The following is a 17913-nucleotide window of genomic DNA, read 5'->3' as shown; positions in this document are numbered from 1 at the left end:
TAACTGAAACATGCATAAAAGTGACCTCCAGGGCAGGCCACAGTGGCTCAGCAGGCAAGAATGTTTGCCTGCCATGCCAGAGGACCCGGGTTCGATTCCCGGTGCCTGCCCAAGTGAAAAAAAAAAAAAAAAAAAGAGTGACCTCCAGAGTAGCCTCTCTACTGTATTTGAAGTCTCTTAGCCACTGCTACCTTATTCATTACACTTCTTTTCCCCCTTTTGGTCAGGATCGCATTGTTGATCCCATGGTGCAGGGCCAGTCTCATCCCTGGAAGTCATCTCCCATGGCACTGGAGAGACTTTCATCCCTGGATGTCATGTCCCATGTAGTGGGGAGGGCAATGATTCCACTTGCAGAGTTGGGCTTAGAGAGAGCAAGGCCACATCTGAGCAACAACAGAGGTTCTCCAGAAGTAACTCTTAGGCATCCCTATAGATAGGCAAAGCTTCTCCACTACATACATAAGCTTCACAAATGCAAGCCTCAAAATCAAGGACTTGGCCTGCTGATTAAGGTCCCTAATGTTCGACACTGTATCAGGGTTTCTCTGATGGTCAAGTTTAATAGTTCCATACTTTTTCTCCCATCCCTCAAGGGACTTTGCCAATACTTTTTGATTATCTGCTTAATATGCTCTTGGCTGTATCCACGTTCAGCTTTACAGGATCAAAGGCTCTCATTCCTTTTCTGCACTCCCTGTGTGTGGATTGTTTAAGTGATCTCTCCAGACAGGTTGAGTGAGATTATGTGCTGCCAGAAAATTTAGGTTCTGGACAAAATAAACCTTTCTTCCTTTGGTCTCAAAGAGTAGATGAGGTTCTAAAATATAGGCAATGTCTTCCTTACCACCGTATTCTGAATTACCTTAATCCCGACCTGATTTGCTTCATTCTTGTTTCTAAATACCAGGCTTTACATATATAAAACAGCCTCTCAAAGTCCAGGAACAGCAATTGGCACTACAGACTAAATGTGACTGCTATAAGAGCTTACAATCTAGGCCTCTGTTTTCTTAGATGTATTTTCTAAATGGACCATACAGTATTTGTTCTTTTGTTTCTGGTTTATTTTGCCTCACCCAGTGTTCCAACATTCACAGTGTTGCATGCCTCACAACTTTGTTCCTTTTTGTAGCAGCACAACATTCAATCATATGTCTACACCATAGTTTGCCAGTTTACTTGTCAGTCACTGTATCCTTCAGCTGCCTCCATCTTCTAGGGCTCAGGTATCATGCCCCAAATCAACAGTCTCAATTGTAGATAATTTCATTGTTCCCAAGAGAAAGATAACCAATAAACCCACTATGGAGAGGTTTTTGGTGACCAGTTCAATCTCTTTACTTGTGATTGGTTTGTTGAGGTCTTCTGTTTCTTCCTGAGTCTGTGTATGTTGTTGATGTGTTTCTAGGAGCTTGTCTGGTTCATCTGGGTTTTCTAGCTTGTTGGCATGTAGTTGTTCATAGTATCTTCTTATGATCTTTTTTATTTCTGTGGGTCAATAGTAATTTTCCCCCTCTGATTTCTGATCTGATTTTATTTAATTGCACCTTCTCTCTTTGTAAGTCTAGCTAGTGGCTTGTCACATCTTTTCAAAGGACCAACTGTTGGTGTTTTTTTTTTTTATTAATTAGAAAAGATTAACTAACAAAACATTTAGAAATCATTCCATTCTACATATACAATCAGTAATTCTTAACATCATCACATAGTTGCATATTCATCATTTCTTAGTACATTTGCATCGATTTATAAAAAGAAATAAAAAGACAACAGAAAAAGAAATAAAACAGTAATAGAGAGAAAAAAAAACACTATACCTCATATGCAGCTTCATTCAATGTTTTAACATAATTACATTACAATTAGGTAGTATTGTGCTGTCCATTTCTGAGTTTTTGTATCCAGTCCTGTTGCACTGGTGGTGTTGTTTTGTTGTTGTACTTGATTTCATTTCTTTCTGGTCTCATCTTCATTGTTTCTTTCTCTCTGCTTGCTGTGGGATGAATTTGCTGCTCTTGTTCTTCCGGATGTGCAGTTCGGTCCTTGATTTTAACTTTTACTTTTTTTTCTTATGTAGGCTTTTAGGGCTATAGATTTCCCTGTCAGCACTGCTGCTATTGCATCCCATAACTTTTGGTATGTTGTATTCTCATTTACATTCATCTGGAGATATTTACTTATTTCTCTTGCAATTTCTTCTTTGACTCACTGATTAAGAGTATTGTTTAACCTCCATTTATTTGTGAATTTTCCAAATTCTCCACCTGTTCCTGATTTCCAAATGTATTGGAACTTATTTTGTGACCCAATATGTGGTTTGTCTTGGAGAGTGTTCCATGAGCACTTGTGAAGAATATGTGCTGCCAAAAAATTTAGATTCTGGACAAAATAAACCCTTCTTCCTTTGGCCTCAAAGAGTAGATGAGGTTCTAAAATATAAACAATATCTTGTCTATGTTTTTGGGTGCAGTGTTCTGTATATGTCTATTAGGTCTAATTCATTTATCATATTACTCAAGTTCTCTGTTTCTTTTTTTATTCTCTGTTTAGATGTTTTATCTGTTGATAAGACTGATATATTGAAGTATCCACCTATTGCTTATTTCTGTCTTCGGTTTTACTGGTGTTGCCTCATGTATTTTGTGGCACCCTGGTTAGGTGTATAACTTTTTATGATCATTGTTTCTTCTTGGTGTATTGGTTTTTAATTTAATACAGTGTTCTTCTTTGTCCATTATAACAGTTTTACATTTAAAGTCTATTTTATCTGATATGTGTATAACTACCCCAGCTCTGTTTTGGGTAATGTTTGTGAGGAATGTCTTTTCTAGCCTTTCACTTTCAACCTATTTGTATCCTTATGATGATGAGTCTCTTGTAGACAGCATAGAGATGGATCTTTTTTTTTTAATCCATCCTGCCATTTTGTGCCTTTTTCTTGGGGGAGTTTAATCCCTTAACAGTCAATGTTATTACTGTAAATGTAGTACTTCATCCATTTATCCTTTGGCTTTTTTACGTCATATTTTATTTTTGACTCTCTTTTACCCTTTCGGTTACTCTTACTGATAGGTTTCATTTCTGTTTCTCTCCTCCAAGCCTCTCTCTCCTATCTTTTCCTTTCAGCCTACAGAGCTCCCTTTAATAATTCTTGAAGGACAGGCCTCTTTTTGATGAACTCTCTTGGTTTTTGTTTATCTGTGAATATTTTGAAATCTCCTTCTTTTTGAAGGACAGTTTTGCCATATAAAGAATTCTTGCTTGGCAGTTTTTCTCTTTCAGTGTCTTAAATATTATCATTCATGTCGTGCCTTCTTGACTCCATGGTTCCTGATGAGAAATCGGAACATAGGCTTATTGTGAATACCTTGTATGTGATAAATCACTTTTCTCTTGCTATTTTCAGAATTCTCTTTTCTTTGGCCTTTGACGTTCTAACTAGTATGTGTCTTGGGGTAGGTTCATTAGCATTTATTCTATTTTGAGTATGTTGTGCTTCTTGGAGATGTACATTTACATCTTTCATAAGAGTTGGGAAATTTTTGTCTATTATTTCCTCAAATATTCTTTGTGTCCCTTTTCCCTTCTCTTCTTCTGGGACACCCAAGACATTATGTTTGTTGTTTTGTGCTGTAATTCACTTCCTAGAGACACTGCTCAAATTTTTTCATTCTTTCCTCTATGTGTTCTTTTGTCTGTAAAATTTCAAATGTACTATCTTCTAGTTAGTTGATCCTTTCTTCTGCCAGTTCAGATCTGCTATTGTATACTTCTAGTGTATTTTTAATCTAAACTGTTGAGCCTTTCATTCCCATAAGTTCTAGTTTTTATTCTGAGCATGCTTTCAAATTCTTTATATTAATCCAGTATCTTTTTAATATCTTTTATCTCTTTAACCTTAATTTCCTTCATATCCTGGTTGTAGGAGATTTGTTGAACTTCTTTGATTAGCTGTGTCAAATCCTGTGTTTTGTTTGAAGTTTTTATTTATTTCTTTGGGCCATATCTTCCTATTCCTTAGTATGGCTTGTAATTTTTTTGCTGCTTTCTAAGCATCTGAGTATATTGATGTTTTTACTATGATGCTTGGTTTTTCTGTCTTACCTAGGGTTGTACTGCTGAATGGCTTTGTGTTAAAGCTTTTCTTTGACATGTGGCTCAACCTATATTAAATATTTAGAATTGCCCATGTTTAACTGATCTAAACAGGGCCAAGGACCCACAAATGGGGCACAGATCAGTTACAGAGGGCCCTGGGGCAAGGGTCAGGAAAGATACCCAAAAGCCTTTTTGGTTTTCCCTATCTGCATTTTCCTGGCCTGCCTAGCAGATGGTGCTCTTTGGAAAACCTTTTCCCACAGCCCTAAGGAGGGAGTATATTTCTTCATCCTTTATTGGGCAGTGTTGAAACAATGGCCATGGGGATCCCTGTTTCAGGCAGGCTAGAACCGTGATTCAGGGCCAGAACCCAGCAGCCCAAATTTGCCAATCAAAATCCTGCTCGGCAACTTGACCACGTCCCTGCCCTGCTTTTCCCAGAGAGGAAGACTTTCATACCTTCTGGACAGCCAGGGCAAGCCTCAACATTGGCGGTGGGTGCCAGATGCTGCTATGGGAGGGATTCACTCACAGTTTTTCCTCCAGCTTCTTAGTCTCCCCATCCCGCTCTTTCCTTAGTCTCCCCATCCCGCTCCCCTGGTTCCCAGGGCCCCAGAACCATTGAATCAGACAGTTTCTGCCTATCTACTGCCTGTTTTTGTAGGAGTGGGTCCTGTAGTCCCCAACTCACTGTCTTCCCTGGAAGTTCCTCCTCCTGAGCCAGGCAATCTGTTAAAAACTTCTAAAATGTTATACATCTATCCAGAATTCCTTTCCAGGAAGATCTTTCCTCCTCATTAATGTTTTGATTATTCTATTATGCATTTCCTATCTGTCTTCTAAGGGAATTCATTCTGAACTTTTTTTTTTTTTTTTTACATGGACAGGCACTGGGAATCCAACCTGGGTCTCTGGCATGGCAGGTGAGAATGCTGCCACTGAGCCACCGTTGTACTGCCCTCATTCTGAACTTTTAATAAGCCTTTTTTGGTAGGGTTCAAAATATAATCTAAGACATTTGGCCTAATTTTGAGCAGGCCTTCGTGTCAGCTATCCTTGTGGTACTTTCTGGAGATCTGAAGTATATAATTAGCTGTCACTCACTGGTAGCCAGTTTGGAGTTTTAAAGCTGCTGTGTACCAGACATCCACCCTCCCCTGTCCCACAGATTTACTAAGCTCAACTGGCTGTTTCTATATGCACTTGTATATTTCCTTCTATATTACAAACTGCTTTCTAAATGAAGATGGTGAATTAAACCAGTAATTAATGTTTATGGTGGTAAGGGAGAAACCCGCTCTGAAGCTGCATAAGACCTTTTTCACTTTCCTTTCTGACCTTAGATGCTCTTTGGATGCTTTAGCTGAGTGATAGGCTCCTCTGTGACAGCTGGGGCAGCTGTTCTTTTGCTGTCAGGCATGGGTCAAAATAAGTGAATAATTTTACAGGAAAAAAAAGTGGTGCTCAAAATAACTTGAGGGCCAAAGGCACCTTATCTTTATGAGTAGAAGGAATGAGTGAGGAAATATTTTCTTTAAATATAGTGCTGTAAATTGGCAACCTTTCAAGAAGTTATATGAGAAAATTATGAATGAAAGTTAGTACCACTGCTATGGTGCTGCGGTGAAGAGTGGGCTGCCTTTGCCCTCTTGTTATGTGCAGCAGCTATGCCACCAAACGTTTACACAGGGGTGGTCGGTGGTCTCTTGTCACCATGTCCCAGACAGGGATTCTGTAATCACCTGAGACTTCAGGCCTGTGCACAAGGTGTTTTTCTATGGAGCCGTTCTGGGCCCCATCCCAGACCGGGCCTAGATTATCCTTGGAACCAGTTCCTCTGTTAGCGCCAATGTCCAACAACATTCGCTGTCATGTGGGCAGCTAAGAAAGTGGATCCTGCGCTGAAGGGGATGTGGGGACATAGCCCTGGTGGACAGTGAGCCCCGAGGCCGAGAGCAGGGTGAACGTGGCAGCAGAGGTGGATGAGTTAGAGAGCAGCTCGAATGAGGGCAGACCAAGTCCCTATCAACTACTAAGAGGCTTTTGAGAACCCAGGGGGTCCAGACAGGAAGGGCCAGGGCCTGTGGTGGCAAAGGTAAGGCTTGTAGCGAAGATCAGGGCTCTTGGACCGTCAACCACAAGCACCCAGGGCAGCCCAGTGGCCAAGGGAGCAGGAGCTAATGGATGACTTTTCAAGGCAGCGTGGCCAGGACAAACCGGCTCCAACTCTTTTTGTGATTTCACTCAAGATTCAGCATCCATAAGCACTAGTAAGCATTCAACGAATATTTATCAGCGCTTATAATGAGCAGTGTTTAGACACTGATACCACATCAGTAGGAAGAAGGGGTCCCTGTTCTCACACAACTTAAAGTCCAATGAAGGTGGAGAGAATAATCAGATAAACAAATTGAATGTCCTGTGGTGATAATACCGTAATGAAAACACCAGCTGGGGCAGGTGATCAGGTGGGATGGGAACAGGGGCCTACGGTATTTGGATATCGAACTGTGGCTTCACTGAGGAGAGGACTGGGAAAAGTAAGGGAATGAGCCGTGTGGATTTTGGGGGAAGATGTACCAGGGAGACCGGCATCTGATTGGCCTGGAAGGTCCCCTGTCCACGTGTGAGTCATGGAACACAGGGCCCCTGCACGACAGGCCAGCAAGGCTGTGTGCAGCAGGATAGGTGGCACCCAAAGGAAAACGGATGTGCCTTTTATCAAAATAAAAGGGGCCACAGAAACTGAACAGGTAGCCAAAAAAGGTGTCTACCCCAGGGTGCAGACAGTGGTTGTACCATTGAACTCTGCCCATAAATAAAGAGGATGATGAAAAGGTGGGGTCACCAGGAATGCTGTGAATACTGTGACCTCTGGCAGTGGAAGAAAGAGACATACAAGTGCTCAGGAGACCCGGAGGGCAGCCTTCGATTCCAGAATGAGCCACATACTTCCAAACGTGCCTGCTGTTGCTGATGTGGGCTTCTCAGCCTCTAGTTCTTTTCTTCCATCCTCCAAGGCTTATGCCAAAAGTCATCTTTTCCACCAAGCTCTCTCTGTCCTCTCTCCCACAACGAGTTACAACAAACGATTCCTTTCCCAGAGTCCACAGCACATTGCTGGTGTTTGTCATACTTGCTTCACTGAGCCTTGACTCCTGGAGTACAGCACTTCCATCTTTTTCACCTTTACAGTGGCCTCTCCTTGTCCTGGTGCCTTGTATGCACAGAATGGCTACTTGGGCAGTCACAGGAGTGACTGCATGGGAGACCCCGAGCTCTGACCTTGCTGGGTGCATTCCTGCCCAGCCTCTTGGGACCTAAGGTCAGAACAGTGGTGACTACTTTAGCCCTATGTGACCTCGGGCCTTTGCTGGTTTTGACTGGACTTCTTAGTATCCTAGGTCCTGTGAGGCTTGTGGCTGGCCAGCTGACCACTATTAGGAATTTCAAAATCATTTCTCGTGATCTACGGGTATAGGTTTCAAGGTAGGTTGCCTGTTTCCCAGCATAGACTGTAGAGTTGAGGGAGCTATTCCACAGGAATGCAGCTGGTCCCACCCAAGAACCCTGTTTGAGGTCATCCTGATGCAGCAATGCTGGGCATTTGTGATGAGGCAGGACTGTAGTCTTTTAACCCTTGCAGGAATGGAGGTGGGAACACCAACTGGCAGTGAACCAGGTGCAGGGGAGCCACATAGGGTGCCGTTAGCCTGCTATCCCCACCCTCCCCAGCCTGAAGGAAGAGATCTCCTGGTGCAACCTCATCCCTCCTGGCTTTTTGATTTCCTTCTGTGGTCATGACTTGTCTCAGAGCCAGTGGTTAACAGTTATTCATCGGAGACCATGGATTTCAAATGCACATTTTTCTCTTGACTGTACCCAGTGAAAGCAGTCATAGGATCCAGCCGATCACCTGTGCCAGGTGCGAAGTGAGCCTCAAGCTCTGGGGACGATTCAGTCTGATTCCCTCGGGCTGCTGTCCTTGTCCAGGCTGGAAGAGCTGGAGGGATAAGAGTGGGAGGCACGGCTGGAATGGCAGCTACAGCTGTGGGGAAGGGCACAACTTTTAATCAGCTATTATCAAAATTATCATGAAATAAGCAAAACATAAGTGAATGGTAAGATGAATGAAGACCATTGAAAATAGAGAATGTAAGACATGGGACAAGGATAAAAAAGGAAAGAAACAGTTGAACATTAAAAATAAGGTAACTTAATAGTTATAACAAAGGTTTGAAGCTGTGAAAATCAAGAGGATCTATAAAAAAAACATAAAACCCAAGGAAAAATAAGGTTAAAGAGTAAGCAAACTTACTAAAGGTATGAGAAATAGAAGCTAACATAATTTAAAAGGAAAACTTGAAAGCTAAATTTTTATTAAAATGCCTGTGAAGAATGCTCTGGAATGATAAAGTATGTTAAAAAATAAAGTAAGATTAAAAAGCTAAAAACATCTCTAATGAAAAGTTAAAAGAGAGACTGTGATCAAGGTTAACTTTGTAATGGAAAGTTAAACATGTAAAGGTGAACGGGATGGAAAGTAGAAGCTGATGGCAGCAGAACGTTGTGAATGTAATTAACACTGATGAGTGGCATTGTGGAAGTGGTGAAAACGGGAAATTTCATGTCGGATATATGTTATCAGGATAAAAGTTCAAAATAAAAAAAGAAGTTAACGTAAAAAGCATAAATGACCATGAAGTAGGGTAAAATTAATTTAAGAAAAAAATTAAAAGAGAAAATCTGAAGGTAAAAGAGCTTGGAGCAAGAGAAGTACAGGAAAAATTGGCTAGAAGCAGGCAGGGAAATGTTATGAAGTTATTGGTGGGCTCAGGCTTCTCCTGAACTTTCTGCAGAATCACCAGAGTGAAGTTGAAGAAGGGCTGCTGATTTCTTCACGTTGAAGCTGGATTTTTCCTGTCCCGGGGCCTCTTAGCTCCATAGAAGTACACAGCAGAGAGACGCTTGCTGACCTTACGCTCTAATTTTCTCACTATCGCGATAGTCACCCCCTACCCCCCAACTTTTCAAATAAAGTCTCTCCTTACCAAGACAAAAAAACAAACAAAAAAGTAAAAGGCTGGGGTTGAGATGGGTTTGGAACAGGGCTTGACATCCTCACTTGGGGTCTGCAGTATCGAAGCTCCTGTTCTCAGGGAAAGAACCCCAGTCAGACATTTAGGATAGCAAGGAGCTGTCATCAATTAGGGGTTTTTAAGTGAAACACGAATAGACAGCTGGAGACAGACCACTTAGCTCTTACAAACGTTCTAGAAAAATGTTTCCTATCGACATAGGAAACGTTTGGAATATTTACATGAAAACACATGAAATAGGAAGTATTATATAATTCAAAGTATTTAAAAACATATAGAGTATATAATAGTAAAAAATGTTTACTGCTCTTATTATCTGGGTGGTAGGGATTATGTGTGATTTAAACGACTATGGGTGCTCTTGCGGGTTTTCCCCAAAATGGGTGCATATTATGTATGGTAATCATTAGAAAATACCACAAAGGTTATTTAAAAGATAATAACAACAGGTATAGGCACATGTTCAACTTTAGAAAGATAGCTTATGCCTTTTTATTCAGCTAACCTAGCCGTTTAATTGAAAGAAAGGTCTTGATATTCTCTTTTTATTCCTGTCTGCCTAGCCCTGTTATAAAAACTAACTCCTGGCTGAACAGCAATGATTATTTACTTAGGTAATCTAAAGATATTAAATATGTCTTCATCAATTAAATAATAGATATATTTGATTTATACAGTGTTAATATTCAATAATACTTATTAGAGAATAACCAGGTAACCATTGACTGTATAAAAATACAAGTTAATATTTCTTGAGTATGATAGGTTAAGCAGTTTATGTGCATAATCTTATTTAATATCAGTTTTTACAGAAGAGAAACTTAGGGGTTGAAGAGGTTGAATGACTTCTGGCATTGCACAGAAGTAAAGGAGCCAGGAGTCTCACCTCAGGTATTTTGATTCCAGAGTCCTTGCTCGTATATTTGACAGTGTATTAACTTAAGCGTGTCCTGTGGGAATAGTTTTGTGTTTTAGGTCAAGTGGGAGAATCAGAGAAGGGTAGTTCATGTTGCCTGCCCTCACAGAGTATCTCACCTACCTGGAAATGTTGAAAAGGTAGTGAGTGCTGCGTAGCAATGCAAGATGTTGCAGTGGGTGGAGGAGGTATTACTTTATATGAGTGCAGAAGAGAGGCCTTAGTAAAGAACTGGGCTTTGAAGGGTGAGGGAGTGTGGTGCATCCTATGGGCCAAGAAACAACTGGAATGTCCAGAAAGAAGGAATAGAGAGTGACCATGTGGCTAGCACACAGAAAGCAGAGACTCTGGGGGCTGGATCAATATTGAAGGGATGTCATCAGACGCTATTAGCATACTGATTGGGTGAGATGAGATGGAAGCCTAGTGAGGCGAGAAATAATGTCTAAAGCTGAGGAAGGTAGCACAGATGTCAGGTGAGGACAGAAATGATAAATGAGAAGTGAATTGATAGAAGAGAAGGAACTGAAGGATATGATGATTTTGGGTGGTTCAGGGTCTAAATTCATGAACAGTAAGCAAGTGAAGGGGATTCCTTTGATTGGAACTTTGGGTGGTTCAGGGTCTAAATTCATGAACAGTGAGCAAGTGAAGGTAAGGAGGAAGCAGACCCGGACAAAAGGATAAGCCAGAAGCATAGGATAGGGGATAAGGGGCACAGCCTTTCTTTTAATTTTTTTGTCGCAGTAACCAGTATAGAGCACAAAATTTCCCATTTATCATATTCAAGTGTACAATTCATTGGTATTAATTATATTCACAATATTTTACTACCATCACTGACATCCATTATCCTAACTTTTTCATCGCTCGAAACAGAAAATACTCACCCATTAAGCTATAACTCCTTTTTCTCACCCTGGTCCCCTCACCCCTTTTAAACATTTGTCTCTATGCAGTTTGTTTCTTCTAAGTGTCTCATATAAGTGAAATCATAGCATGTTTGTCTTTTTGTGTCTAGCTTATTTCACTCAACCAAATGTGTTCAAGGTTCATGTATTTTGCAGCATGCATCAGAACTTAATTTGTTTTTATTGCTGAATATAATTCCTTCATGTGTATACATACCACATTTTGTCTATCCATTCATCCACTGATAGACACTTGGGTTGCTTCTACCTTTTAGCTATTGTGAATCTTGCTGCTATGAACATTGGAGTATGGATATCTGTCAAAAAAGTGAAAAGATGACCTATATAATAGGAGAAAATAATTGCAAACCATGTCTGATAAGGGTATGATGTCTAAAATAAAAAAGAACTGCTACAATTCAACAACAAAGAGGCAAATAACCCAGTTAAAAAGTGACTTGAATGGAATTTTTCTAAAGAAGTTATACAAATGGCCAACATGAAAAGATGTTCAACATCATTGGTCATCAAGGAAATGCAAGTCAAAATCACAATGAACTACCACTTCATACTCACTAGGATGGCTTCTGTTAAAAAGAAGAACAACAACAGAAAATAATAAGTCTTGGCAAGGATGTAAGGAAACAGGAACCCTTACACATTGCTGGTGGCACCATAAAATGGGGTAGCCACTGTGGGAAAGATACTTGGCAACTGGTTCCTTAGAAAATTGAAAATAGAATTACCATATGACCAGGCAATTCCTATTTTGGTATACCCGAAAAAGCTGAAAGCAGGGACTTGAGTAACTATTCTTCTGACATTATATGTAAACATTTATTGAATGCCTTCATACCCAAACATCCAATTAACTGTGTGCATTAGGTAATAAAAAATAATGTAACAAAACAACTCATTCTTGCCTAGTCCTTCCTGTGCATCAGGTATTCCACATGCTTTCTAAGCATTCAATTATTTAATGCTCATAGCAAGCTTGAGTACTTTTAGCATCTTGATTTTACAGTTTAGGAAACACAGGCTCAGAGAGGTTGAGAAACTTGCTTAAGGTCACACAATTAGTGAGAGTTGGAGCTGGGATTTGAACCCCAGATTAGACATTAGACAGTACTACATATGAGGTGATTCCTGCTGTCAACGATGGAGAGGCTACTTTAAAAGATAAAATATAAACATTTGAAAAGTTAAGTAGAAATCAAAAGCAGGACATGTTTAACCTCAAATGAGAGGAATGGTGCTGTGTTCTCTCAAAGAGAAGTGTATACACCCCAAGGGGGTATGTTGACAGTCCGTTGGGGGAAGGAAGACAAGATGTTAGAACATCTGTTTACATTTATATTACTAGTAAATTGAATAGTCTGAACTCTCAGTACAAGTACTTCATCATGAGAGGAAAACAGTGATGATGCAATCAGACCTTATGAGACAGTCAAAAAGCATGAAATCATCAAGTTCACTAGATGAAGTGTGAATTGACATCTCCTATCACTAGGTAGTATCTTAGCAGACCATGTGAACTGAGAAGCTTCATTGTTGATACCTACGGTTATTTCAATAGAATGGTCATTGGTGTGAGTGATAAGAGGAGTGGGATGTTCAGGATGGTTTGAGCATTTCCCATGTGGCAGCACTGTGGGCATGGGGGCTACCACAGTGAACGCCCTTGACAAGAATCCCTGACCTTGAAGAGCTTACATTCCAGTTGGGGAGGACAGATATAAATAAAACCAATAAGCAAAATATGTAGTGGGTTTAGGTGGTTTGATGGATTGAACTGTGTACCTCCGTTTGGACATATTCTTGGCGTTTGTCAACATTCTGGTGGGCATGGAACCATTCTAAATAATTACCTTAGTTAAGATGTGGTCCAACTGAATCAGGTTGGGTTTTAATCTGGATTACTGGAGTCCTTCATAAGCAGAATGAAATTCAGACATAGAGAGAGAGAAAGCCACGGAAAAAGCCAGAAATCAGCAGAACTCAGAGGAGAAAGGAGAAGGCATCATCATGTGCATTGCCGTGTGGCAGAAAAGCCGGCTACTGAGGATTGCCTGCAGCCAGCCCCAGAATGCCACAGTCTTCGGGAAGAAAAAGCATTACCTTACTGATGCCTCGATTTTGGATTTCCCCTAGGCTAAAAGCTGTGAACCAGTAAATTCCTGTTGTCTAAACGAACCTATTAAATGGTGTTTGTTTTAGCAGCTGGAAAACTAATGCAGGTGGTGATATGTGCTAAAGAGAAAAATAAGCAGGGAAAGGGGTGGGAAGAATTTAGATAGGGGGACCAAGTGAGGCTTTGCTGCAGGTGCTGTTTGAGTAACTAGCAGGAGGAAGTAAGTGAATGATCCATTTGGCCATCTGGGGGAAGACCATTCAACACACACACACCCACACCCACCCACACACCCACACACACACCCCCACACACACGGAAAGCGCTAATGCCCTAAGGTGGTAATGTACCTGGAAGGTTTAAGAAGAGTGAGGAGGTCAGTATGACTGGAGCACATTGAACAAGGGAGAGAGTTTTAGGAGAGGAAGTTAAGAGAATGTGGGGGATGTACAAATGGATAGGCAGGGTCTTGTAGCCATGTAAGGACTTGAGCTTTTATTCTGCTTGAGATGGGAAGCTCCTGGGAGTGCGTGAACAAAGAAATGACTTGATCTGTCTCATGGTTTATGAGGAATATTCAGGCTGCTTGCTGTGTTGAAGATAAATTGTAGGGAAGTAAGAGCAGGAATAGCAGTTGGAAAGTTTGAGCAATAATCTAGATAAGTGACGATGGTGGCTTGGACCATGGTGTTTGCAACAGAGTTGAGGAGAAGGGGTTGGATATTGGATTTGATTTGGTGGTGGAACTCATAGGATGTACTGGTGCATTAGATGCACGCTCCAAGACTAGTAGTACATTCTCACTCTATTAAAAAAGACACTCACTAGGGGTAAAATGCTTACAACCTTTACTGTTAGGATGCATGATGAAAGCAAGCATTGAGGCCACTGGAATAGACAGTACCTAGTTCACAAGGATTCTGAGGGAAAAGAAACCACTCAGGGGAAGAGGATCAAGATTGAATCGACTTTGTTGGGTCTTGAGAAATGGATAGTATTCAGAGAAGTAGAAAGACCAGGGAGGGTGCTGGGAGGCCAACAGAGGAAAGAAGTGGCTCTGTGCATCCATCTTGACTGAATTATAAGGCTGTTGGTTTTAATTCAGTTGGAGTGGTAGCAGGCAGCCAATTTGTCCCAGTCTTGAATGCCAGGTAGAGTAGTTCAGACATTTTTTTTTAAGGTAGTGGGAATAATTGGAGTTTTTGACTGGAAGAATGAGTGGTGAGAGTTTACATCAACAATGTACTCTTCTATCTTGGTCAATAAATTAATAAATGTTAACCCAGGGGTCATAAGATTTAACTCCCTCTAAAAGAATAATTTATTTATTAAATGGAACAAGGTCAAGGACTTGTGTACATATATGTGTGTTTTTTTTTCTGTTAATAAGACTGATTCTATTAGATGTAAAGCACTTGCTATGTAACAAAAATACAATTTTCTTCATTGCTGAATTTTAAAAAGCTTTATATTTTATCAGCTAAAGCTTTTCATTGTGGACTGTTTAATTTTCCATTCACTGGATAACTGCATTGTCTTGCTAGTACTTGTATAGACAATCCCACTTGGCAATCCAAGCAAGAGGTTGTACTCAGGTGCCCTAGGCATAAACAGTATGGCAGAAATATCCTCTTGCTTGTCTGTGTAAGACAATCTCTTTCAAGCCAGGAGAGTTATTTTGGGAAGATGATTCATATCATATTTTGGCCTCATTACAGTTTTAAGTTGTAAATGATGCTCATTTGCCCAAAGTTATAAAAATAAATTCTATATTCATCTGCATATGGGAATACCTGTAAGTGAAAAAGTACTTCCTATTCTTAAGTTACATCTTAGTCTATAAAGAGAGAGGTTAACATGATATTTATCAAAATTATAATTTTATTTTATTGAAAACATGCTTCTAAAAGAATGCCGACTACTTGCGGCTGAGTTCTCCATTTCCAAACACAGATGGAGAAGTTGAAGAACCTAATGCCTTATTGTTGCAATCAGATGATCCTGTAAAATAAACAAACACTTCAATTTCTCTCTTGAAATGGTGTGAACAGGGAGAGCAGGTGTTATATTACTGTCTTGCTGTCTGTGGTTATAAGTAACAGGAGGTACAAGATTATTCAAAGTTTATTTAGATGCAAGTGATAAAACAAGGCAAAGCTATTCTGATTATTCTAATTTGCTTTCTGGTAAATATAGCGTTATTTAAAGGATATGGAAAAACTTCCATATTTATTTGCTGGTTAAAATGCATGATGGTAATAGAATTGATAAACACTTAAAACCTGAGTTAAAATGCCTGGCACACAGCGGCACCTTGGGAGAAAATGGGTTTGTGCTGCAGCTAGATTTCTCTCTGACTCACAAGAAGTTTCACATCTTATTCCAAAATTTAAAAAATGGCAAAATATTATTCATTTTAGAATTTGAAATCGCAGTAGTGAAAATAGGAAAATAGAAAAAAATGTATAAAGGAATACCAGTGGATTTGTGGTGGTGGCAGCGGTGGAGGTGGTGGGTGTTGTGTGTGTGTGTGTGTATATTTATTTTTTGATATAACCAATTTTTATGGCAAAAATTTCTGGGTAGAATGTCCATCTTTCTAATCTATTGCCACTGAGACCTATATTTTATTCCCCTTTTGTAAATGAGCATTTGAACATTTTTTTCTAGACCACCTATGGGTTGGTGCTTTCTACTTGAACTTTCTAACCCTAGCTGCATTGCGAAGAGCTTTGGTTCTGAAAAATCTTAGCAACTTAAGGGCACTTAAATAGCTTCGTCAATTTAGCCGATCCAGCCTCGTGGCCAAATTTGGCCTTGATTTCCCTCATCTTGCCAGAATCTTCCAGTTATGACAGGTGACTGGCTTTTTTTTTTTTTTTTTCTTACTTTGAGCCTTCCTTTTGGTTATTTAATGAATGATTCATTAAACTAACTTGGGTTTCTACTTTCATAAATTAGAATTAAAAACACTTAAAAATCTTTAAATGAAACAAAAGCAACAAATACTCTCCAGATGATTCTAATATTGTCCGAGGGCAGCTGCCTCAAGAGCAAGACTTGACACCCGAAACATCAATGCAGACACAATCCGTAAAGTTCCCTATTTTTAGAAGCTGATAACTGGATTTAATTGGGGCGTGTGTGTGGTGTGACAGGGAAATTAGAAAGCAATTTAAACTTAAAGCACTGCTGTATCTCACATTTCCCCTTCTGTCTTCTCAGCCATCATGTATGTCATGGGTGCACTTGGTCCTGCGGTGGGATATTTATTAGGTGGACTTCTTATTGGCTTTTATGTTGATCCCAGAAATCCTGTTCATCTCGACCAGAATGACCCTCGATTCATTGGAAACTGGTAAGAATTATTTTCTCCATTTTTTTATTTCTCTCTCTCTCTCTCTTTTTTTTTTTTTTTTGCTTATGACGGTTAGAGTCATAATACTTTTGTAATTACAGTTTCCCAAATGGGGAAATGAAAATAGTTTAAATTCTTCCAGGACGGAGGCTGAGGTAGGCAGAGTAATGATCCCTGCCCCCCAAAGATATCCACACCCCAACCCTCAGAACCTGTGAATGTGTTACTTTACAATGCTAAAGAGACCTAGCAGATAGGATTGAGTTAAGGATTTTGAAATGGAGAGGCTATCCCAGATTACCTGGGTAGACTCAGTGTAATCCCAGGGGTCCTTATAAGAGGGAGACAGGAGGTTGGGCCTAGAGAAGGGGAGGTGACCCTGGAAACAGAGGTTAGAGTGATGCTATTGCTGGCCAGTGGGCCATAAGCCAAGGAATTTGGATGGCCTCTAGAAGCTGGAGAAGACAAGGAGCCTCCAGAAGGGATGCAGCCCTGCCCTCCCATTGATACTTCAATTTTTTTTTGAGATTCAAATGAGACCACCAAAGCTTGTTGTGATTTGTTATCGTGGTGACAGGAAACCAATACCAAAGGCTTGGTTAAAATCTTAATCTGTATTCTCTGGGATTGGGGTGTTTCCTTTATTAGCAGTGTGAAGGAAAAGTCTAATGTGACTGGGTGGGGACTTCCTGTTACTTTAAGCATACCTTTCATTACCTTTTTCTGTGTTTTTATTTTATGCTTTCTCCCCACTTCCTTATTATCTCTGTGTTTCTGCTCTGTCATTCCTCTTCTGCTCAGAGCTTTAGCCCTACCTTTTCATTGCCACCCTCATAGTGATTTTTTTCTCATGGTAAAATTTTGTTTCTCCACGTGTGCTGGAGATTTAGCTGCTGTCTCACTTGTTAGACAGTGATTGTCCTGCTAAATAAATAATGTTTAGAATCTAAAACGAAAACTCAAAGCTTTGGATGCTACTTATACAAAAAACTAAGTCTGTGTTTGAGTTCTTCACAATCCTGAACTTGAACATGAAAAGTTATTTCTTTACGACTGCCAGCACTAACTGAAAATATTGGCATCTTGAATTTATTGCACATGAACTAGTGATGGGTACACATAATAATGACATTTATTTTATAACAAAGAGAATACTTCAGTATTAGAAATTTTACATGTCAAGTAAATACTTTTTAAAGAGTTTTAGAGCAGTTAATTCCCTCTGCGTTTCATAATAGGATCACAGCTTAATAACTCTGAGGCTGATAGGAATAATGTTAACACTCTCTATTTTCAAAGCAGTTAATGAAAAGAGAGTGAGTGCATGGGAGGTTCAGTGGTAGAATGCTCGCCTTCCAAGTGGGAGACCTGGGCTGAATTTCAGGATCATGCACTCC

The 17913-nt window shown here is 40.1% G+C and overlaps 1 protein-coding gene and 1 pseudogene across 2 annotated transcripts in view; one reads left to right on the top strand and one right to left on the bottom strand.

Annotated features, from left to right (window-relative positions):
• LOC143685710 (thioredoxin domain-containing protein 9 pseudogene) overlaps positions 1–4689 on the bottom strand; it is a 58250-nt pseudogene extending 53561 nt beyond the window's left edge.
• SLCO5A1 (solute carrier organic anion transporter family member 5A1) overlaps positions 1–17913 on the top strand; it is a 169898-nt gene that overhangs the window by 57353 nt on the left and 94632 nt on the right. For both annotated transcript variants that reach the window (XM_077166962.1, XM_077166961.1), the window contains exon 2: positions 16384–16516. In XM_077166962.1, the coding sequence (XP_077023077.1) occupies positions 16384–16516 (133 nt within the window). The remainder of the gene's footprint in view (positions 1–16383; positions 16517–17913) is intronic.

The sequence above is a fragment of the Tamandua tetradactyla genome, chromosome 6 (assembly GCF_023851605.1).
Source record: "Tamandua tetradactyla isolate mTamTet1 chromosome 6, mTamTet1.pri, whole genome shotgun sequence".
NCBI lineage: Eukaryota > Metazoa > Chordata > Mammalia > Pilosa > Myrmecophagidae > Tamandua > Tamandua tetradactyla.
This window is presented reverse-complemented; position numbering and strand designations above follow the sequence as displayed.